This window comes from Dermacentor variabilis, chromosome 6 (assembly GCF_050947875.1).
Source record: "Dermacentor variabilis isolate Ectoservices chromosome 6, ASM5094787v1, whole genome shotgun sequence".
NCBI classification, from domain to species: Eukaryota; Metazoa; Arthropoda; class Arachnida; order Ixodida; family Ixodidae; genus Dermacentor; species Dermacentor variabilis.
Genome location: NC_134573.1, coordinates 119,631,853 through 119,651,468, shown reverse-complemented (window position 1 = coordinate 119,651,468; position 19,616 = coordinate 119,631,853). Strand labels below are relative to the sequence as shown.

Below are 19,616 nucleotides of genomic sequence, written 5' to 3'. Positions count from 1 at the left end.
GTTTCGTCACCATGCCACGACGCATGGCTATACACCGAGCGTCCGAAGCTGAACGGGGGTTTAAATAACGTCAAGTAAAACTCTTGCTTGGGCTAGTTGGTTCATGCTTGCTATGAGTAAAGGCAAGGCGCGCAAGAAAAGGACTGAAGGACTGTCGTTTGTGTCCTTGTTCAGTCCTTGTCTTTCGCGCCTTGCCTTTACCCATTAAATAACGTAGCCGACGACACTCGGTCGTGCGGATCAGCAGCCTCGGGGCCCCCGATCATTGCACGAGAACTTCAAATATTACTTTCAAGCTGGTCAAATTGGATGATGCAACACGCCAGCCTAGGCCGACAAGGTTTCTAGGACTCTGCAGGAGAAAAAGAAAAAAAAGAAACCAAGGAAACGACCAAACTTGCTGGGTTCAACCTAACAAGAAAAAAGTGAAGTCAACGCAAGAAGAAAGAGGACGCTTTCGTAGGGTTCATTACGGATAAGGACACGCAGGAGGCCGCCCTACACAGGCTCCGCGGAGAAACTGCTACCGCATCACCAGCGTCGCTTTTTTAAGACAAATTTGAGCTGCTTGTTCTCACTGAGTCACGATTTGTTTAAATTGTTGGACTTCAAGCGGCCACTAAATTTTCATTAAGGAAATAATGATACGATGTAATATATATTATGTATCTTTCTTGTAGCCAGGAGAAAACAGTGAGATGGCCGGACAAGGAGTCGCACAGCCAAACCTTCAATAAAGTCTGTCACACGCATTCCATTGGAAGAAGAGACTTAGGTGCGGCCGCATCATGGACAACGCGTCCTTGCGAGTAGATTGCACCGCTTTCGCTAGATGACAGTACGTGTGACCTATTTTCTCACTTATCTGTCGTTGTACGCGGTCACGTGTTCTACAGTGACCTTTTACAACCTCTTCCGAAAGTCAGAAGAGTAACAGAAACGCATCAACGACCGTCCTTGGGACAATATTGCGCATAGGTTAAGCCATGACAGCCGGGTCTTTGCCGTGGAAGAGACTCTTCATCAGGCATCACTGGAAATTTTAGCTCTACACTGGTTGTCGCAAAGCGCCGTCTAGCTTGTGGCCTACGGCAAGAGATTGTGCCGAAAAAAAAAAAAGGTTAGGTAACAGCGGAGATAGAGACAAATGGAATGTTGCGAGGCGCTGGGACGAGGAGGTAAGCTACGCTCCCAACACCAGACGTTTTCTTCGATTAGCTCGACGAGGGTCCGGAAGTGGCATTACTACTCTACCTTATTCTTTATGGGTGCCGAGAAGCCACATGAAGTTTCCGTCAAAAACCAAGGCTTCAGTCTTTCTCTCCCTATCTCCTCCTCGATAATTGTGGAACGGATTACTGGTCGTGGCTTTACGTGCTTTGTGTTTCATGAAAATGCCCGAGTTCTTGAACGTCCGAATATTTTTGTCATTTCGGAGCCTTATTTATGTTTATGGAAAAGCTTAGAAAGAAACAGGCTGTCAGGTACCAGTTGTCACTGCAATTCTGTCAATAAACCAACAAACGCCTTTGGCCTTCCGTCAGCTTACTCGGAAGAAAGAGCGAGCAGGAAACAAAAACTTCATCTGAAGCATGCGCCCAGTTCATGGTACTCCAGCAGAATAATAAGGCACTGTGCAAAATAAAAGAAGAAAGTAGGTCAGAGCGCAGCAGCCTATGTTTCTTTTCGCTATTCCTATTCTATTTTCTGAAGTACATTCGCGTTCAGTATGAGCCAACTATATTTCTAGAGCGCAGCTTTTAGGCGCCCGTTGCTGCGTTGAGCATCGGCGACCCTCGGCCTCTCTCGCCGTAACCGAGCGAACGAACACCACCAAGGATGAAAGAGTGAACGCGGAGAACAGCGGGGGGTGAATGACGGCGATAGCGAAGAGAGCGCGAGGACAAAATCGGAGGAGGAGGCTATGGCGAAAACGAGAGAAGAAAAGCGTAGTGGCGCGCAAGACGTGGTCTGCGGCGACGATCGCTACGACATGGCGCCAGAGTAGCGCGCATCGGCTGCTCACCGATGACGCAATCGATGAGGCATGCGGCGAGTGCGTCCACTGATGCCATATATGGAAATAAAGCGCTGCATGAGCGGAGGTCTGTCTGCATCGGCTGCTGTGAATCGCGCCCACTCGTCACTCACGCGCTGCCTCTCGTGATCTCCCAATTAGTGATGCAGTCGCACCACACTTCACTCCGTTTGCAACGCGCCGCACCAGACAGATTGTCCGCACCAGCCAATATACCGCGAGGTGAAAACACGTATAGAGCTGCACTCACTTAGCAATAGGGAGTATCTTAATAGTCGGTCATATATTTTTTTTTTCTAGTCCGCAACAGGGTACTCCTCCAGAGTGTTGTCGTATTACAGTACAGTCTGTAGCAGTATTTCTTGGTTAGGAGCCTTTTTTTTTCGCTCGCGTTTTGTAGCTAGTTCGTTTAGATGCCACGTGCAGTTCGCTTGCATACCTAGGTTGTGCATACCTGTAGATCGTGCATTTGCCTCCACCGATTATCACGCTTCTTTCTGTCCCAGTGTCGAGGTTTGTTCCAAAGAGAGTGATGTTAGTTCCTCCAGCTGCTGGGCCATACCATGGTTTAACACCAGCGAACGTTGCATTCTGCAAACAGAAACCCGAAAGAGCTGTTTATCTTAGAATCCTTGTGGTTGAACAATGGATGTAGTAGAACTAAGTGGAAAGAATATTGTTTACAAAACTGTACACAGCTTAATGTTTCCTAATTCTTACCTAATGACGCGGAGTGAACAGCGATAATATGTTTACGGCGAACACAAATTTACGGGAATGCCACTATGATATTTTTATGATCAGACCTTTGCAACATGTAAAACGAAAGCCGGACATTTTAACATCACCGTTGCAGTTGAGCAACGATAATATGTTTACGGCGAACACAAATTTACGGGATTGCCACTATGATACCTTTATTACTGGAGATTTGCAAGATATAAAACGAAAGCGGGACATTTGAAAATAATCGTTGCAGTTGAGCAATAGCGCGTGTTCCTCACACCATCACATGCTAATTAGTATCAAGCCTAATTACCTAGTAACACTACATACATTAAACAGGCGATAAACAGCGGTCAAGTACTTCTTTAGAAATAAATAACGATAACACATGCGCTAAAAAAAAAAAGTAGGAGAGTCGTCCTGGCCATTCAGAACTTTCTCTGCATAAGCAGACCGAAATTCATGAATGTATTACAAAATATATAGTGACATGCTCGCCGCTGCTCTCCGGGCACCAAATTAAAAAAAAAAGTAGTTTGCCCAATTTCTCAGCTAATATTCGATTTCTTTTCCTTTTTCGCGATGGAAATGCAGACATAGCTCATATTATAAAGAGTCCACTAGCGGACTAAAGAGCGTTAGTATTGCTCTCTTAGGTTCAGTGAAAAGGTGTTAAAATGTCGAAGCAACACGTTTCATTCCACATTCTTTGTAATGAGGCCACCGCTGGAGAGAGGGAAACCTGTAACATCGAGAGCAGACAAGAACACGAGGACTACCTGCTCAACGTCTTGCTCGAGCGAACACAAGCTAATTTGAGTGCATGAGTCGCTCACCTGGTCGGAAAACGATGCTAGTAAAAAAAAAATTGGAGGACGCTTAAGCTTCGCCTTCAAGAGTGGAACGCGATAGCGTTCCCGGCCACCCGCCAAGGGGTGTAAGACAATGGGCTACGGCGCAGCGACTACGCGCCCCGCATCGGACGCGGTGAGCGTCGAGCAACGCAGCGTTCGGCGCGACAACGAAATGTGCGCCTGAGCAAGCAACGCACGCCTGAGCCTTAGAAACAGCGCGTTCACTAGAGGCGCTTTTGTACCGCTTTGAAGCATCGAACTCGTGGCTCACAAATAAAGAAAAAAAAAACTTGTGGCTCAGTGGCAACGTCTCCGTCTCACACTCCGGAGACCCTGGTTCGATTCCCACCCAGCCCATCTTGGAAGTTGCTTTTTATTTATGAAGTGCCTGCCGTGACTTATCGCTCACGGCCAACGCCGCGGACGCCGACGCCGACACCGACGCCGACGACACCGGCTTTTCTGCGACACGAGCTCCTTAACGCTATCGCGTTAAAATGTAATGTTCTCTTATTTTCCTAGCCAGGTAATGTTACTTGTGTGTATATGTAAGGAAAGGTCGCTCGCATTCAAAATATTTTCGAGTGGTAGTACTTTTTGAAGTTTTTTTTTGTTTTGAGTTCGTGCTAAAGGGGGGGAAATGCAAATCTCGCCCGAATGGCGATGCATTAACAGCGATAAAAAACTATCAGACTGCTACGCAAAGTAAGGTTTGTAACCTCATTGGCAGTATAAATTGCAAGAAGGATTCGCTTCGTAGCTTAAAACAAGCGTGGTGTCCCTACGGAGAGAACTCGCCAAATATAACTTTTTTTAACCACCATAGCCTTGACTAAGCACCTTTGCCGACTCCTACAACTACATGGAAATATATTGCTACGGCTAGAGCTGGGAAAACCACCAAGGAAGGTATGCGTGTCTCATTGGATGGTGTTAAAAAAACCAACTATAGCGGATAGCTGAGGTGTGACGAGCCGATACGACGGTAGATTACTCATTAATGTACAATATTAGTATACCATTATACCGAAACCTTCCGTATAAACTCAACAATTCGGTTTGTTTTACGTACAATTTTTATGGAACACACAGAAAATTTATATGGAACCCATATATATTCCGTGACAACTCTGCAGAAAGTTTACGGAAAATATGCCGAATGACAGGAGTGGCGTGTGGAACTTTAAAGTACAGGTCGGCATATAATAAGTTCTCTTTATCGTATCACCTATGATCAACCAACCAGCCAACCAACCAACCAACCAGACGCAAACGGAAAGGAGAATAGGAATACGAACATCCGTTCGTGTAGTGGCCAGTGGAACGTTGGCAGATGCTTCCTGCTCGGTGTAGCTGTCTAGTTCAGACGTCGGCAAGTAGTCAAACTTGAAGTATCCGCCTCTTCCAAGGTGGATGGGAGGCAGGTGCAGGCCGTCCATGCGGAAGCTGATGAACGCTGGCACGGCAAACCGGTGCTTCCGCAACTCGGCTTCGGTGATCACTGAGAACTGCAGCAGCGACGTTCCGGGACACAGCATCTTGCGGCCTCCGTCCAATACGCGACATACCTGGATGGCAGTGCGGCAGACGAGACACGATAAACGGAAGCACGTCATCTTTTGTTCTCCCTATATTCACCGGAGCACATGCTAACGACACTCGGCTAATAGCGACGAGTCCGGCTAAGAATGATCTTAAAATAGTTTCTCACGTTCTTTTTTCTTTCTTTTTTTTTGTGCTATATAGACAGCTAGTTAGAACAGGTTGCGTCAGCCTGATGGCTGTATAGCTTGTCGCCTATTATTGTACGCGAAGCCACCTTACAGAAAGAAAAAAATAAATTCGGAACCAGCACAGAAGGAAAAGAATGAAGACAAGAGACCAGCGCATGTGGTGCCATACTTGCACAAGTTGTCACACAATCTAAACAAAGTTTCCAATATACATAATCTTAATTATATTTTCAGTGCCCCGTGCAAGCTTTCCTCGATATGTAATCGAATGAAAACGCGAGAAAGGCTGCTGTGCACCACAAATCATATACCTCGTTTTATTGACTGCAGGCACAACGTTATCGATCGTGTACCGCTGAGCTGTGGAAAAACTTATATAGGGCAAACGGGACAGTGTTTCGATGACAGAGCTCGTCAACACAGCAGTAACCTAAGGAATGCCTATGGGAGTCATTTAGGAGGACATTGTAAGGAGTTCCTGCGCTCCCATATTTGAAAAAAAAAAAACTAAATTCCTATGGAAAGGAAAAGGAAAGGAAAGAGGGAAAAGGAAAGAGGAAAACGGAAATATTAGGGGCTTAATCAGAAAAGAAGGAGCTGAATGTGCAAGCGCTTCCTCTCTTGCCTTGTCGGAAAAATAAGTAGCTCTTTCTTGCATGAAAGATTATGATGTTGCTGATTTTGCAGATGTGCTTTGGACTGGTGTACGCATATCCATGCTGGAAAATGTATATCATGGCTGGAGAATTTCAAACAAACTTCCAGTTGGCAGTCAGTGCTTGTTTGTGATATTTGTTTCCTTGTGTCCTTGTTTCATTGGCGCCGTTCAACCTCAGTTCTAAATATGAACCAACTGGCCCTCATGAAGATCTTACGGAGAGATGAAAGAAACGGATGAAAAATGAAATAACATAGCCTGTAATTGAGTAGTCAGCCTTGCCATAAACAGGAAGAAACAAAAAGAATTTAAACCTATAGAGCGAGTAACACAAGCTTTTCTTTCTTCTTCTGCTTCATCTATAAGTAGGCAATATACTGGCGCCTAAGATGTCATGACAAGAATGACGACTTACAGAAAGCGTGCATCTAGTAAGAGAGCATAGGTGAACAGCAAATAACACTCACAGGAGAAGCACGGTGTAAGATAGGAAGAGAAAGAAACAGGATGTGAGAGTCGTGGAGGCTAATTGGAATAAATGCCTGGTTGCCTGCCTTGAGCTGGGGAAAGCGCAGAAGAGATGAGGCAGTGAGGGGATGGCAAGTTCAGGCGCGATAGAAGGAACCGATTGTGTACAGGCGGCAAGGCGCCTGCCAATAGTCTGCAATCCTTCTCAACGCGTGCAAAAGCACATCAGAGCCAAGGGCCGTTTCCTTTTGGTTTTTTTTAGGAAACGACATAGCCTCTCTCTCTCTCTCTCTTATGAGGACATAGTAGGCAGACAACATAAAAGTGTTACATACTGGGTGTCTCAGCGAACACATTGAAATGCTTTTTAAAGATTGCCTGTGCCAGAGGCCACAATTCTAGTTTATGAGCTGGTCTACTCGAAGCGACGGACAATAATTGCAAGAAAAATTGAGATGCAAAATCTACTAATAAATAATAAAAATATCTAATTAGGTTTCTAACTAGTTACATTATGGCCCAAATTGCAATTTACAAATTCTAGCCGCGGGGTTCGCAAGGCGGATCCACTTGGATCGAATTTTCAAGATGACACTCGTTTCAAGATGTATTGGCGTTCCAGTTAATTTGTTAAGAATACGTTGTTTCATGTATTCACGCACGAAGGTAACTGGAACGCCGATGCATTTCTTCGCAAAGTTCGGGAAATAATATCTCGGAATTGGTGCCATCTTTAGAGTTCGTTTCAAGTGGATCCGCCTTGCGAAATCCACGGCTAGAATTTCTAAATTGCACTCTGGGCCATAAGGTAATTAGCTATAACTTAATTTGCGCATTTTTGTTAATTAATTGGTTGACTAGTTGACTCTTACTTCAATTATTTTTTTTGTGTGCAGGTAGTGTCCGCCGGTTCGAGTACACCACTTCAGAAACTAGAATTGTGCCATCTACCACCGGCAATCTCTAAGAATTTTTGAAAGTGTTCACTGAAACATCCTGAATATCTGTAAGTTAAATTAAACGAAAGCGCATTCTAAAAGTGGCAATACCATTCTTAAGTAATAACAATGCAACGTACCTAACACAGAATCTACCGACTGCATTTAGAGGTATTATGCGACAAGTTCTATTGAAAGAATATGTTGAAAGATGGATCGCAACTACATTCTCTTAGACACGTACATCGTACAAAATGCGTAAATATCCCACGAAGTTACCCACAATGTGCAACTTCTATATAGAAGTTGTCATTATGTCATTACACAAAGGCCATGAACCACGACAGACAGCGCAGCAGTATATTAAGTACAGAAATATTTAGAAAAGCATAATACTCAGAACAAACTATGAGCTGAGAAAGTTCGGGCAACATTTTTTGGAGAGATTAACTGTTTATCCAAGCTCTTGCAGGTCTCAGTGGAGTACGTTCAGTCTGACTAATGCAACCTCTTGAGTACTGCGCGAAGAGCGAAAAAAAAAAATTTATTCTACGGCAAGCGGTTACTGTTACAAAAAATGCTTGCAAGCAAAACACTATTTTCGCTACTTAAAACGCTGCGTTTTGTATTTGTTTGATAAGATTTGCAATGAAACTAGCATGTTAGGAGGCTATGTGTCCTACTGTTATATCAAGAACAACGGTGGCGATAAGATTACTACTGTAGACCGCACTGAGCGACCCCGCACACGCAAGAGGAGATGTGCAGACTTCATTTCAACCTCAAGGAAGATAAATAAAAACTGAAGGGCAGTAACGAGAAAAGCAAAATTTAGTTGCATTTGCAGCGCCCCCCCCCCCCATTGTCCCTTCTACAATACTAAAGAAACCATTAATAACTTGAGAGGGAGGCTTGGCAAGCCATAAAAGACGCACAATTTAAGGAAATCTGAGTGGCGACGCCGCCTTCAAGTTCGCGCTCCAATTCACACCGTGACGTCATAAATTTTGACAGCATCTTCTCGAATATAGCTAATACGCTATTGGTAATGACGGCTTACATTGCATTCCAGAAGAGCCGAATACAGAACTCAGGAAATTTCCACAACATCTTATGAGTTACAACTGCCCAAATACGCTCCCCCTCCCTCCTATTATAATATCCATGACGCCCCATTGACACTGGCGATGGATTCCGGCACGAATTTTTTTTAAAAGAAGAAAGAAAATACAAACTTCACCTTCAATTTGTTCCTCTTTAACACTCAGTGTATTACGAGAAATTATGAAAATACAGTTTGTAAAGAACACGTTAGCATACTGAGAAGCATTAGTACCATAGCGCCTGGGTTGCTTCAAGCGCCGCTTCCGATTTCAAAATTTCTTTTGCGCAAAGCTGTTCGTTAGTAGCTGTTGTTAGTTGCTGCATACATACCGCGTGGGGCCAACACAAAAATGTTTAGTACGACTCATAATTTAACCGCGGTCTCCTACCTTCACAATTGTTTCCTTTTTCTTCAAGTTCAAAGAATCCACTCGCACTGTCATCGATGGAGCAGCCGCGCTGTCCAGAAGGTGGCCATTGACCTCCACGGTGAAATTCTCGCTGCAAATCATAAGCTGTTTCAGCGACAGAAAATTTAGTGAAGCGTTTCACGTGAGGCTTTCTCCTATAACCTCCCAAGGAGTACAAATCTCCCCTCTGAGGACCAGATAATGCTTCTGTTGACTCCCAAATATCTAAGAGGATGTATTTTCTAACAATCAGCTGTCTTTTTTTTATTCTTGAACATCTATTGTTGCCTAGTTCCACCTTAAGTTGCTGTGCTAGTGACCACGTTTAAGGGGTCTTTTGATTAGTGAGAAATTAATTTGGCGATAATAGATGGACTAGCAAAATGATACCCGTAAAGTCGCCACCGCAGAGGCGAAGAACACGTATGTAACAAGAACGCATACATTCAGGAAAGTTGTCTCGAAGCGGCATCACACTTTCGCGGCATTCAATCACGTGACTTTCAAAACCAAATAAAGCGATGATTAACATGCAGACGCTATTCAGGTAAACATCCCAGCCTTCTCCGTTTCCTTTCTCCTCTCCTGCTTGCTTCTTTCGACAGAGTGGTGGAAGAAAACGTTCACACATACTATCACGCTGGTATATTCTGCTGTCCCACCAACCTAGCGAGCACGTCTCAGTACCTTTGTCAGAATCGCGATTTGCCTTCATTTCGGGTCGAAAATGGCCGTCCGGAAGATGACGCCCCTGGCGCCCACCTATATATGGTCCAGTCGAGGTGCCTCAAGCACTAGCGCCCTCGTGTGGCGGTCAGTATTTCGAGATATATATATATCAACACACCTCGCACTTTTTAAAATGGAATACTTGTTTCGCAGGCGCCCCCATGAACAAGTTGCCTCTTCCCACCACCATACCCTGCCCTTGCAGGAATCTCTACACTAATCACGGAACAATTCGTTCGCTGTCGGAGTTATTCACAGATACGTATACCTGAAAGTGGCCTTCCGGGGATAAATGTCGTCGATCACGGGATCCGACATGTACGTGAATGTCGGATGCAGACTGTCCTCCGTAGTGAAAGGAACCTCAACGCCGTCAATGGCCAGCGTGACTTTCATCTTTCGATACAGAATGGCACGGCTCCCGGTGCTCGTTGAACAATGGAGAAACTTGTTCTCGACTCTGTGATAACAAATCCACAAGGACGACTTGCTTGTCATTCATTCATTCATTCATTCATTCATTCATTCATTCATTCATTCACAGTTTCATGCACCGCCGTCAAAATGGTATGTTACATAAATATAGGAGCATGCATGGATAAGTGTGCTTATCGAAATAGAAGAACAGGAATTTAAGAAATATAAGACCCATGCCTGACGTACGGACCCTAATCACGCTGAAGGAGAGTATAAAAAAAGCGACACTGTTGAGAACGGTTGTGATATCACTCGTCGATAGGACTCAGATTCACCGTTATAGAGATTACATCTATTTCGCGCTGATTCAGGGCACTAAGCACGTGAGGTAGTGACGGAGCTTTAAAAACGTTTGCGCAACACTGGCGCAAATTTTTATGCATCGTTCTGCGGACGGGCAACAAAGGCAGGATGGCGAAGCCTTGAACGTATCATCTTTCTTTCTTACAGTAAATCTCTATCTATTGCAATTGTAAAATATGATTATGCGTTGTAGAATATGTTTTCACAAAGGGAGAGTATCGCTTAGGGATTTCGTTACTGCGCGACTAAGGGCAGGTTATATAATTATTCATTCTTAAGAACAAATATTCTCTCTCTTAAAATAAGTTTCCTTACACATTCCAACGTATAAGTAGTATACGCAGTGAGAAATCGCATAGAATGTTAACGCCTTGCAAGCTTTCTTAGCGACGGCTAAAAGCACTTTTCGAAATAATATCTGCAGTTTTCCCTTACCTTCGTATCCGGCATGGGCTTCTGCCAATTTTCACTACGTGCTGTAAGCCAACGTCGAGGTTAACTCCGCTCAGGGTAACGTTGGTTCCTCCCGCTATTGGCCCATAATTAGGCGCGACTTCGCTGAACGACACAACCTAAAGAGAAAGACCACGAGAAGCTGGTTAGGTGGCTTTGATAACACTTCTGGTCAAGAAAAAACATAGTAGACAACAAGGTACGCGATACAATTTGTATCTAAACGCAACACAGACAATTGCGTCAAGATTAAAGTTTCGTCACGGGTGCCAGCAATGGGATATACCAACGCCGGTGCAAGAAGTTATCAAGTGTTACTTGTTTCTATAAGGTGCATCGATCATAAGCGCACACGCTGTTCAACTGTCTGTTTACTCAAAGCTACCGAACGCTGTCTACCACTCACGACACACACATGCACGTAAGACAAAAACGATACAAGCACACTGAGTCACACAAGCAAATGCACGCGCACACGCGCCATGAATGATGAGGAACGTTTTTTTTTATTTTCACGTACCATGTATTCGAAGCCAGAGGGAATCGTACGATGTTGCAGAACCTCGTAACGTTCGCCGGCGTTACTGAAAAGATCGCCTACGCTTATCACAATGTCCACTTTCGAGCTGTACTGCACAGGGGGTGTTTTGCATCGAACTCTGAAAGAGGGGAGATCAGACACGGCGTCAGGGTTTTTTTTTCTCTGAGTCATAGAAAAGTAACATATGTAAGAGAAAAGAGAACATGCAGCTTCCCACCCCTTCCCTTCCCTTTCCTTCCTTTCGCCGGGAGCGATATCAAAGGGAACGCCCAAATTGATTTCAAGAAGCCGGCCGTGCTGGCTGAACACAGACTCCACTGATGGTGTTCTATGATACTAAAGTTATAATGGTAAAGCTATTATTGTCCCATATTAGCACGTAAGATTCGGATTCACGCACCAGGAATAATCGTTGCATCGAACTAACTCGGCGTTGCTCTCTTGGTGAGCGTAGACTTACTTTTTTGCACGTGGCCGTTCTTCAACGGCTATCAATGCTATCAAGTTATCGTTTGGTAAAAGACGCACCTACTGCATCGAAAATTATTTCAATGCTGTCGAAGGAGCCTTGTCTAATCAGACTGCGTGCGCGACGCGAATACTGATGTAAAATTCTCGAATGTACGCAAAGCACCAACGATTACGTCGGGATGCGCGGGATGGATGTATATGGAGCGCAATGGTTGTCGATTCGACCATCAGTGGCGGCACCATCAATTTTGGTGCCATTGAATTATGGTCCCACCAAAGGTCGAGGATTCAACTCTCACCAAAGGTCGTGGGGTTCAAGTGCCGTAATTAAGCATGCCTGATTTAACACGAAAGGTTGTAAGTTCGACTTCCACCAATGGTCGTGGGTGACACCATTAATTTTGGTGTTACTGAATTTTGATTGGATAACGCCGGACTCTGAATTTTTTTTTCGATGACGCCAGACAACGGATTTTTCGAAGCCCATGAGACACTTAAGACTATCGCCTTAACATGCAGCACTCGCGCTTTCCCTGTCGCACGCCAGGCGTCGCACCGTCGAGATCGATGTTGCGTCCGCGACCACGTTCACGCCCTTTCCCTTTGTCCTTCCACGCCGTGGTGCTCGCTGTGGATGTTCGCGGAGCCCATACGCTTGCTCGTAACCCGAGTTCAAGAAGTGAAGCGTCACTGTTTCCTTTCTTCCTTTTTCCAATCTCCCAAGACACCGTTGAAATATAGAAGTGTAATAAGTAAAAGTAAACCGTAAGTAATTAGTAAATCTCCCACCTCTGATGAAACATTAAGTAAAAGGCTGTGCATAATATATATATATATATATATATATATATATATATATATATATATATATATATATATATATATGTATGTATGTATGTATGTTTTCAGTTATCAGTGTCCCAAATTTCCTCCTCGTAGTATACGCGAATCCAAAGAAAAATTTCAGCAAGAAAATTGGGCTTAATGTTCTGATCTCGTTACTGCCGCATGGCTACCATTATGATCACGATCCTCCACCGTGTGGAGACAGCGTGGGTTAGCAATTACATAGGAAGCGAGTGCTCAACCTCGCAGGGCAGTGCAGCGTATCGTGTGAAGCGCATGTTATCGGAAAGTTGCATTTTTTTTCTCGCATTGAAGCTGCAAGGACTGTGAAAGCAGTGCCGGGTTGCCTTCAAGAGGAAGGTTATTTTAACTGCAGAGAGGATCGGCAACCATGCCAACCCTTCCCACCCAATCTGTCCTCCAAACCCCAGAGGACCTTGTTTGCCATGCTTTTACAAAGTGGGCCATTTCGAACGCGCTCGATGGCATAGAAGTAACCGCCCTGAGATTGTGCAACCGACGAAGTCGACGACTGAAGCAAGACATACGATGTAAATAAATGTTTTCGCTGAGTTTGCTTCACACGCATTATACGCGGCTGTAACTTTTTTTGCTATCCCCAAATTTCGTCTTGTGTCATATGCGGGTTTTTATTATATACAGTGTCTCTTTCTTTTTCGTCTCGCCGGTGTACAATGCCGGGCAGGATATGCATGATGCTCTCTAGACTAAGCATCACATTTTATTTTTATTCAGTCGGTCATTCGTTCATGGAATCTTTCGTCCAAAGTAAACACTCCTTTGTGGCTAACGAGCATTCTTTGCTTTGCATTTCTTCCTTTTTGCATTGGCCCCCAACACTTCTGCGGCGCAAGGAATTGTCAAGTGGTCAAATTTCGATTTTGTTACATTTTATTCATTTGCGGTAACCCAACCTCACCCTTGAATTTGTACGCGACGTGTACATACCGCTTAGGGTCCCAGGAAACGATGCCACAAGTGTGATTCCCAATTATGATCTTAATGCTGCTGTAAGGTTTGCCCTCAGGAGAGCCGAAGTTGTCACCAAGTATCGTGATGACAGTGCCGCCGGAGACAGGCCCGCTCAACGGGTATACCTGAAAAGGCATAGAAAAATATTCAGCTGATATTTGCTATATTTTCTAGTTAGATACGTGCAGCGAGACAGCATTCTGAAGTGTCGTGGAAAAAATTACACTATTTTGATATCTCGCTTTTGCAATCAGGGCTTAAGAGTAATTTCCCAGCATGTGTTTTCATTGTCCGTTCAGGATATTATCCAGGAATGTCCTACAGGACATTGAATGTCCTGCAGAACGGTCCGGCGTTTCTTTAGTAGCGACAGAGCTTGCCGGCAGCCGTTCATCTATCTAGCACTTCTCTTCGTAAGAGAGCAATTGACGTTTTTGATGGCGCAGTAGCCGTCATGGCTACAGAACGCAAACACCAGTTTAATTACTGCCTAGTTGCAATGTTCGGTTGTCACTGTTAGAAGGATCAAACTTATGCTGGGACATCGAGATGAGTGTGGGAAGGTGTAGGAATGGTCTAGCTGGTGAGAGAGGTAGGGAACGGAAAATTTAGGCACGAAAATTTTTGTGGCCCGTCCGAGCTTTCTACCCTGGTCGTTGTGTTTTCAACCCAACACTTTGACTATTTGGCCAGGCTGTTAATTTGAATTCGCATCCAATATTCTCCTCCGCTTTAACTAACATGCCGAATATTGGTGGCAGTATTGCTTTGCTTTAACAAAGTAAAAAAGGCAATTAGAACTTCCGCAAAATGAACAAAAGACAAAAAAACAAATAAAAAAATAAAAGATGCGCCGCACTGATTCGGTAGTTCACTAAGGTCACTGTTTGGACATGTTAGTAGGGAATGAATGCAGCTTCTTGCGCACAAGACGAGGACGAAGAGGAGGCTCTGACACACGAGTGCAGTGTGTCTCAGCCTCTTCGTCCTCGTCTTGTGCGCAAGAAGCTGCATTCATGATTCAGTAGCCTCAATTACTGCGCTAAGCCCCTTCACTAAATTGTACCCCTTCACATGGCCTAGCAGCACCAGTCATACAGACGAACAAATGTTTACATAAGCAATGGTCAAGACTGGACTTGACTTGAACGCCGACGTGCACTGTTTAGTTACTACCCTCCATATGTGCGCTCCTGCTACCGAGCATATTCAACCTAAGTGGCGATTCAGGTTGTTGGTGGCATGTTGCAATGTGTACAGTTTTCCGGCCCGCACGGGACAGATTTTGACGACTGCGGATTCTTGTGTGGGGACTCCGGTTTCAGCAGAGGTATATGCTGTGTGCAGTTCAGCTACTCAGGAGCTCGGATGCGAGTGCTCACGAAACGTACAGTGAGATGTCCTGAATCGAGGAAGTCATAAAGTACTCTACGGCTTCCTAGAGTTATGTAACATTCTTCTGCGCTCTCCATTTAATAATGTAGCACATTTGCCCCCGCTCAACATTGAAAAGCATCCAAACTCATGTGTAGTGCATCAAACATAATCGGCCTCGATGACGTGGATATCACGCGTTCTTGGGTCAGGAATAACTGGACAGGAGAATACGATTATTGCTTAATCTGTTCTTGTTTGTTTTTAAGGCATCATCTAAATAAATGTTATGTCGTCATGTTACATTTAATGTTAACCAGTAAAACTATTTTTTAGAGAATACGCAGTGGTTGCTTAGTGGCTATGGTGTTGGGCTGCTAAGCACGAGGTCGCGGGTTCAAATCCCGGCCGCGGCGACTACATTCCGATGGGGGCGGAATACTAAAACACCCGTGTACTTAGATTTAGGTGCACAGTAAAGGACCTCAGGCGGAGTAAACTTGCGGAGTCCCCTACTACGGCGCCCCTTATAATCAGGTCGGGGTTTGGCACGTACAACCCCATAATTTTATAGAGAGCAATAAGTATAGACCTGTTCCATGCCATGATGTCATCAGGGTAGCTGCCCACCGCGAACCTTCTGGTTCTGGCAGGTGAGCGTGACTCTATTCGCCCTAAGCTTTTTTTTTATTATTGAAAGGAAAATGAATGAAAGGTGTAGCCACGTTTTATGGCGATGGCTACTGCTTTGCTCACAGCAGAAATACCAATATATGTAAAAATATGTAGAACGAACATTAAAAACGACGTCACAGAGTCGCAAATCCACAACGCACAGTGCTATACATCCACGAACATGTAAATATAAAAGGCAAAGACAAGTCGCCCCCAACGAGTTTGTAAACAAAGTCACACAAGCGACCGCGATGTAGACTGCGATAAGCATGTGAACTGATGAGGAATTACATAGTTAAAATAATACACGCACAAAATATGACAATCAAACATGAGTTTCAACATATAATACGAAACATTAAGACACATAATACACAGGCGCTAGTAATTACAAATAAAAAAAAAGCAAGTTGTAGTTACATTGTGTGTCTATTCAGTGCGATATCCAGTACTTGTTAAGGATACCTATATCTTCGTAAAATTGTTCGAGTGCACTCAATGCTTTTCGCTGTGTTATTTTCGATGGCCATGGGCTCAATTTCGTGAAGACTCACGATCTGCCGGACTTCAATAAAGTTTTACCCTACCATACCATACCATGGGCTCAGCAATTTCGCGAGTGAGAAAGGCCGGTGAGGATCAATTGAGAGTAGTGCTTATTCTAGCTGCCAGCTTTGTGTCGCGTGTTTGGGGCATTCGAGGAGTAGAAGGCGAACATCCTCATCGTCGTTACCACACAAGCAAACCGGATAAGAAGCCCGTTTTATTCGATATAGAAAGTGTTTGGTGTATGCTGTCCCAAGGCGCAGTCGATGAATTAGTGCCTAGGTACTTTTCGAAAGCTGTGCATCCAGCCGGTATTTGAGTTGAGGGTCCACTCCGTACAGAATCGATTCCTTAGTATGTTCATTGAACCAGGTTGACAGGCACAAGTACTTCCTTAGCTCTCTTAATATGCATTGCGTGTCCATTGGTCTTAAAGAGATGAGTTGAATTTCTGTATCCTCATGGGCCTATTTGCCGACGAGTCCACTAATTGTTTCCTTGCTATACCAGCGCGACCTGTGACCCACTGTAATATCACTTCATGTTTTCTTTCAGTAACCTGAGTTAAGCTCTTCCGTACTGCGTATGTTATTTGTGCGTGCGGTAGGTTCTCATCAGTATTTTCAACACATGCTAAAGGCGATAAGAAATCCGTACAAATTACCAACTTTTTTGAAGTCTCATATGTTTTGATAAAATAAGTGGCTTTAAGAATTGCCACTAATTCCGCTATTGTGGGCGACGACATGCGTCCTAGTGGACCTGTATTCTACCTATAAAGATTGTATAACATAAGCTGCAGTTATAGATCAGATTGCAGATCTACATTCTAGATCATTTAGTCGTACCTACTAAGTACAGGGAGGACCTTTTGAGTCTGTCATGGAAATGGGTGGTCCGGCCACCTAGGCATAAACAAATCAAAGGAAAGATTGCTTATGGAATACTACTGGCCTGGCTGGTTCAAAGACGTAGAAAAATTTCCAAGATCATGCGACGCCTGCCAGCGCTCAGGTAAACCATGAGAGACATGGAAAGCTCCACTGAAGGTAGTGCCCTTAATAACAAAGCCTTTCAGACGACTTGTAATAGACACGGTAGGGCCTCTACCGAAAACAAAATCAGGTTACAGGTACTTGTTTACCATGCTGTGTCCGGCTACAATGTTTCCAGAAGGAATACCTCTGGAAGAGCTCAGCTCCACCGAAGTAGTAGACGCGCTTTTGACACTGTTTGCACGAGTTGGGTTTCCAGCCGAAATTCAGGCGGATCAAGGGTCAGTATTCACCAGCGCACTGACTTCCACATTCTTGCAAAAGTGCGGGGTAAGGTTAATACACAGTTCTGTCTATCACCTTCAGTCAAACAGTGTAGAGAGGTGGCATTCAGTGCTTAAGCGAGTTTTGCGTACGCTCTGTTACGAGCACAAGGAGGACTGGGAGAACTGTCTGCCGGCAACTTTGTTTGCTTTGCGAACTGTTCCACATGAGGCTGCAGGGTTCTCGCCAGCAGAACAAGTGTATGGTAGGACACTCCGTTCTCCACTGAGAATGTTAAGTGAGATGTGGGAGGAAAGGAGAGAGAGTCCTACAGTGGTTGAGTACGTGCTAAATCTGCTGGAACGGCTAAGCGCAACCCAAGAACTAGTCGGAAAGAACATGGGAGTAGCTCAAAAGAACGCCAAATTCTATTGCGACAAGAATGCGAGGCTTCGTACGTTTAACGCCGGAGGCCAGGTAATGATCCTCAAACCTTCAAGAAAGAACAAGCTTGAAGTTCACTGGGACGGGCCCGTTAAAGTGTTGCACAAGCTTTCAGATACTAACTATGCTCTGAAAATGCTCTGAAACTATGCTCTGAAAAACTATAAAATATCACTGCAATTTGATGAAGCCGTATGTAGAGTGGAGCGGAGTCGTTAACTATACCATCAAAGAGCAGGATGGCACTAGTATCAAGTTTAAGGAGTATAGGGCTACCTCCAACTCTGAAAACGGCCTAGAAGAAGCAGTGAAACATTCGGTAAGCTCGCACGCTCTAAGACCCTAGCAGCTAGAGGACCTAAAAGGGGTGTTAGGGGAATATATTGACAGGTTCAGCGATCGGCCAGGTAGAACCGAAATAATAACGCATGAAATAGAGCTGACATCGACCGAACCAGTAAGATCAAAGCCTTACAGGGTGTCGCCAAGACAGAGAGAGATTATGGAGGCAGAGATAGAGCGCATGCTAGAGTTGGGAGTTATTTAGCCCGCTGAGAGTGACTACACGTCACCGCTAATACTGGTAGAAACCCCTAACAAGGACCCTCGTCCGTGTGTTGATTACAGGAAGTTAAATGCCATCACTAGGGATCAGCTGTACCCGATACCCAACATTGAGGAACGAATTGAAAGAGTTAGCGCCGCTAAATACATTTCAACTATAGATCTCGTGCGGGGGTACTGGCAAGTTCCCCTTTCAGGAAGTGCCAGCCGCTATGCCGCATTCATCTCACCTGTAGGCACTTTTCGCCCTCTCGCACTCAGCTTCGAGCTGAAGAACGCGCCGTTTAGCTTCTCTAAGATAATGGATATTGTTACATGTTGCTACATCATCCATCTGGATGATGTAGCAGTTTTTTCGGACAGCTGGGAACAACACGTATCGCACCTCAAACAGGTGTTCTCACGGTTGAGGGAAGACGCTTAACGAAGAAAGCGGAAAAGTGTATATTTGGGTGTTCGCAGGTTACTTATCTGGGCCATGTTGTTGGCCTGGGCATGAGACGGCCGGCCGAGCTGAAAATAGCTACGATTGGAGAATTTTCCCTGCCGCGCACGAAAACAGACCTTCGTTCATTTTTGGGACTTGTGGGGTACTATCAACGGTACATTCCGAATTACTCGCAAATGGCAAGTCCATTAACGGACGCCCTCCGAAAGGGAGCACCGAGTAGCGTACACTGGGATAAGGACAAAAAGAACGCTTTCCAAAGTTTGAAAACGCTATTGGTTTCTTGTCTTGTGCTTCGCGCGCCAGACTACACAAAGGAATTCATAGTTCAATGCTACACAAGCGACAGAGGTATGGGCGTGGCACTTAGGTCGGCGACGATAACGAGGAGCATCCTATCCTCTTTGCCAGCCGTAAACTAAATGTATGAGAGGAAGCCCACAGCGCTTCAGAGAAGGAATGCGCTTGTTTAGTTTAGGCCACCCAGAAGTTGTCGTGTTACTTGTACGGGGCGAAGTTCACCTTCGAGACCAACCACTGTCCTCTGACGTGGCTCAATCAAAT

At 44.7% G+C, this 19,616-nt stretch overlaps 1 protein-coding gene across 1 annotated transcript in view; it reads right to left on the bottom strand.

The window, feature by feature from the left end:
- The window catches only part of LOC142586275 (hepatocyte growth factor receptor-like), a 57,172-nt gene that overhangs the window by 23,656 nt on the left and 13,900 nt on the right, over positions 1-19,616 (bottom strand). Inside the window, exons 5-11 of the mRNA XM_075697523.1 lie at positions 13,719-13,867; positions 11,412-11,550; positions 10,874-11,010; positions 9,927-10,118; positions 8,909-9,020; positions 4,917-5,186; positions 2,493-2,629 (exon numbers count right to left, since the gene is read on the bottom strand). Coding sequence (XP_075553638.1) covers positions 2,493-2,629; positions 4,917-5,186; positions 8,909-9,020; positions 9,927-10,118; positions 10,874-11,010; positions 11,412-11,550; positions 13,719-13,867 — 1,136 coding nt within the window. The remainder of the gene's footprint in view (positions 1-2,492; positions 2,630-4,916; positions 5,187-8,908; positions 9,021-9,926; positions 10,119-10,873; positions 11,011-11,411; positions 11,551-13,718; positions 13,868-19,616) is intronic.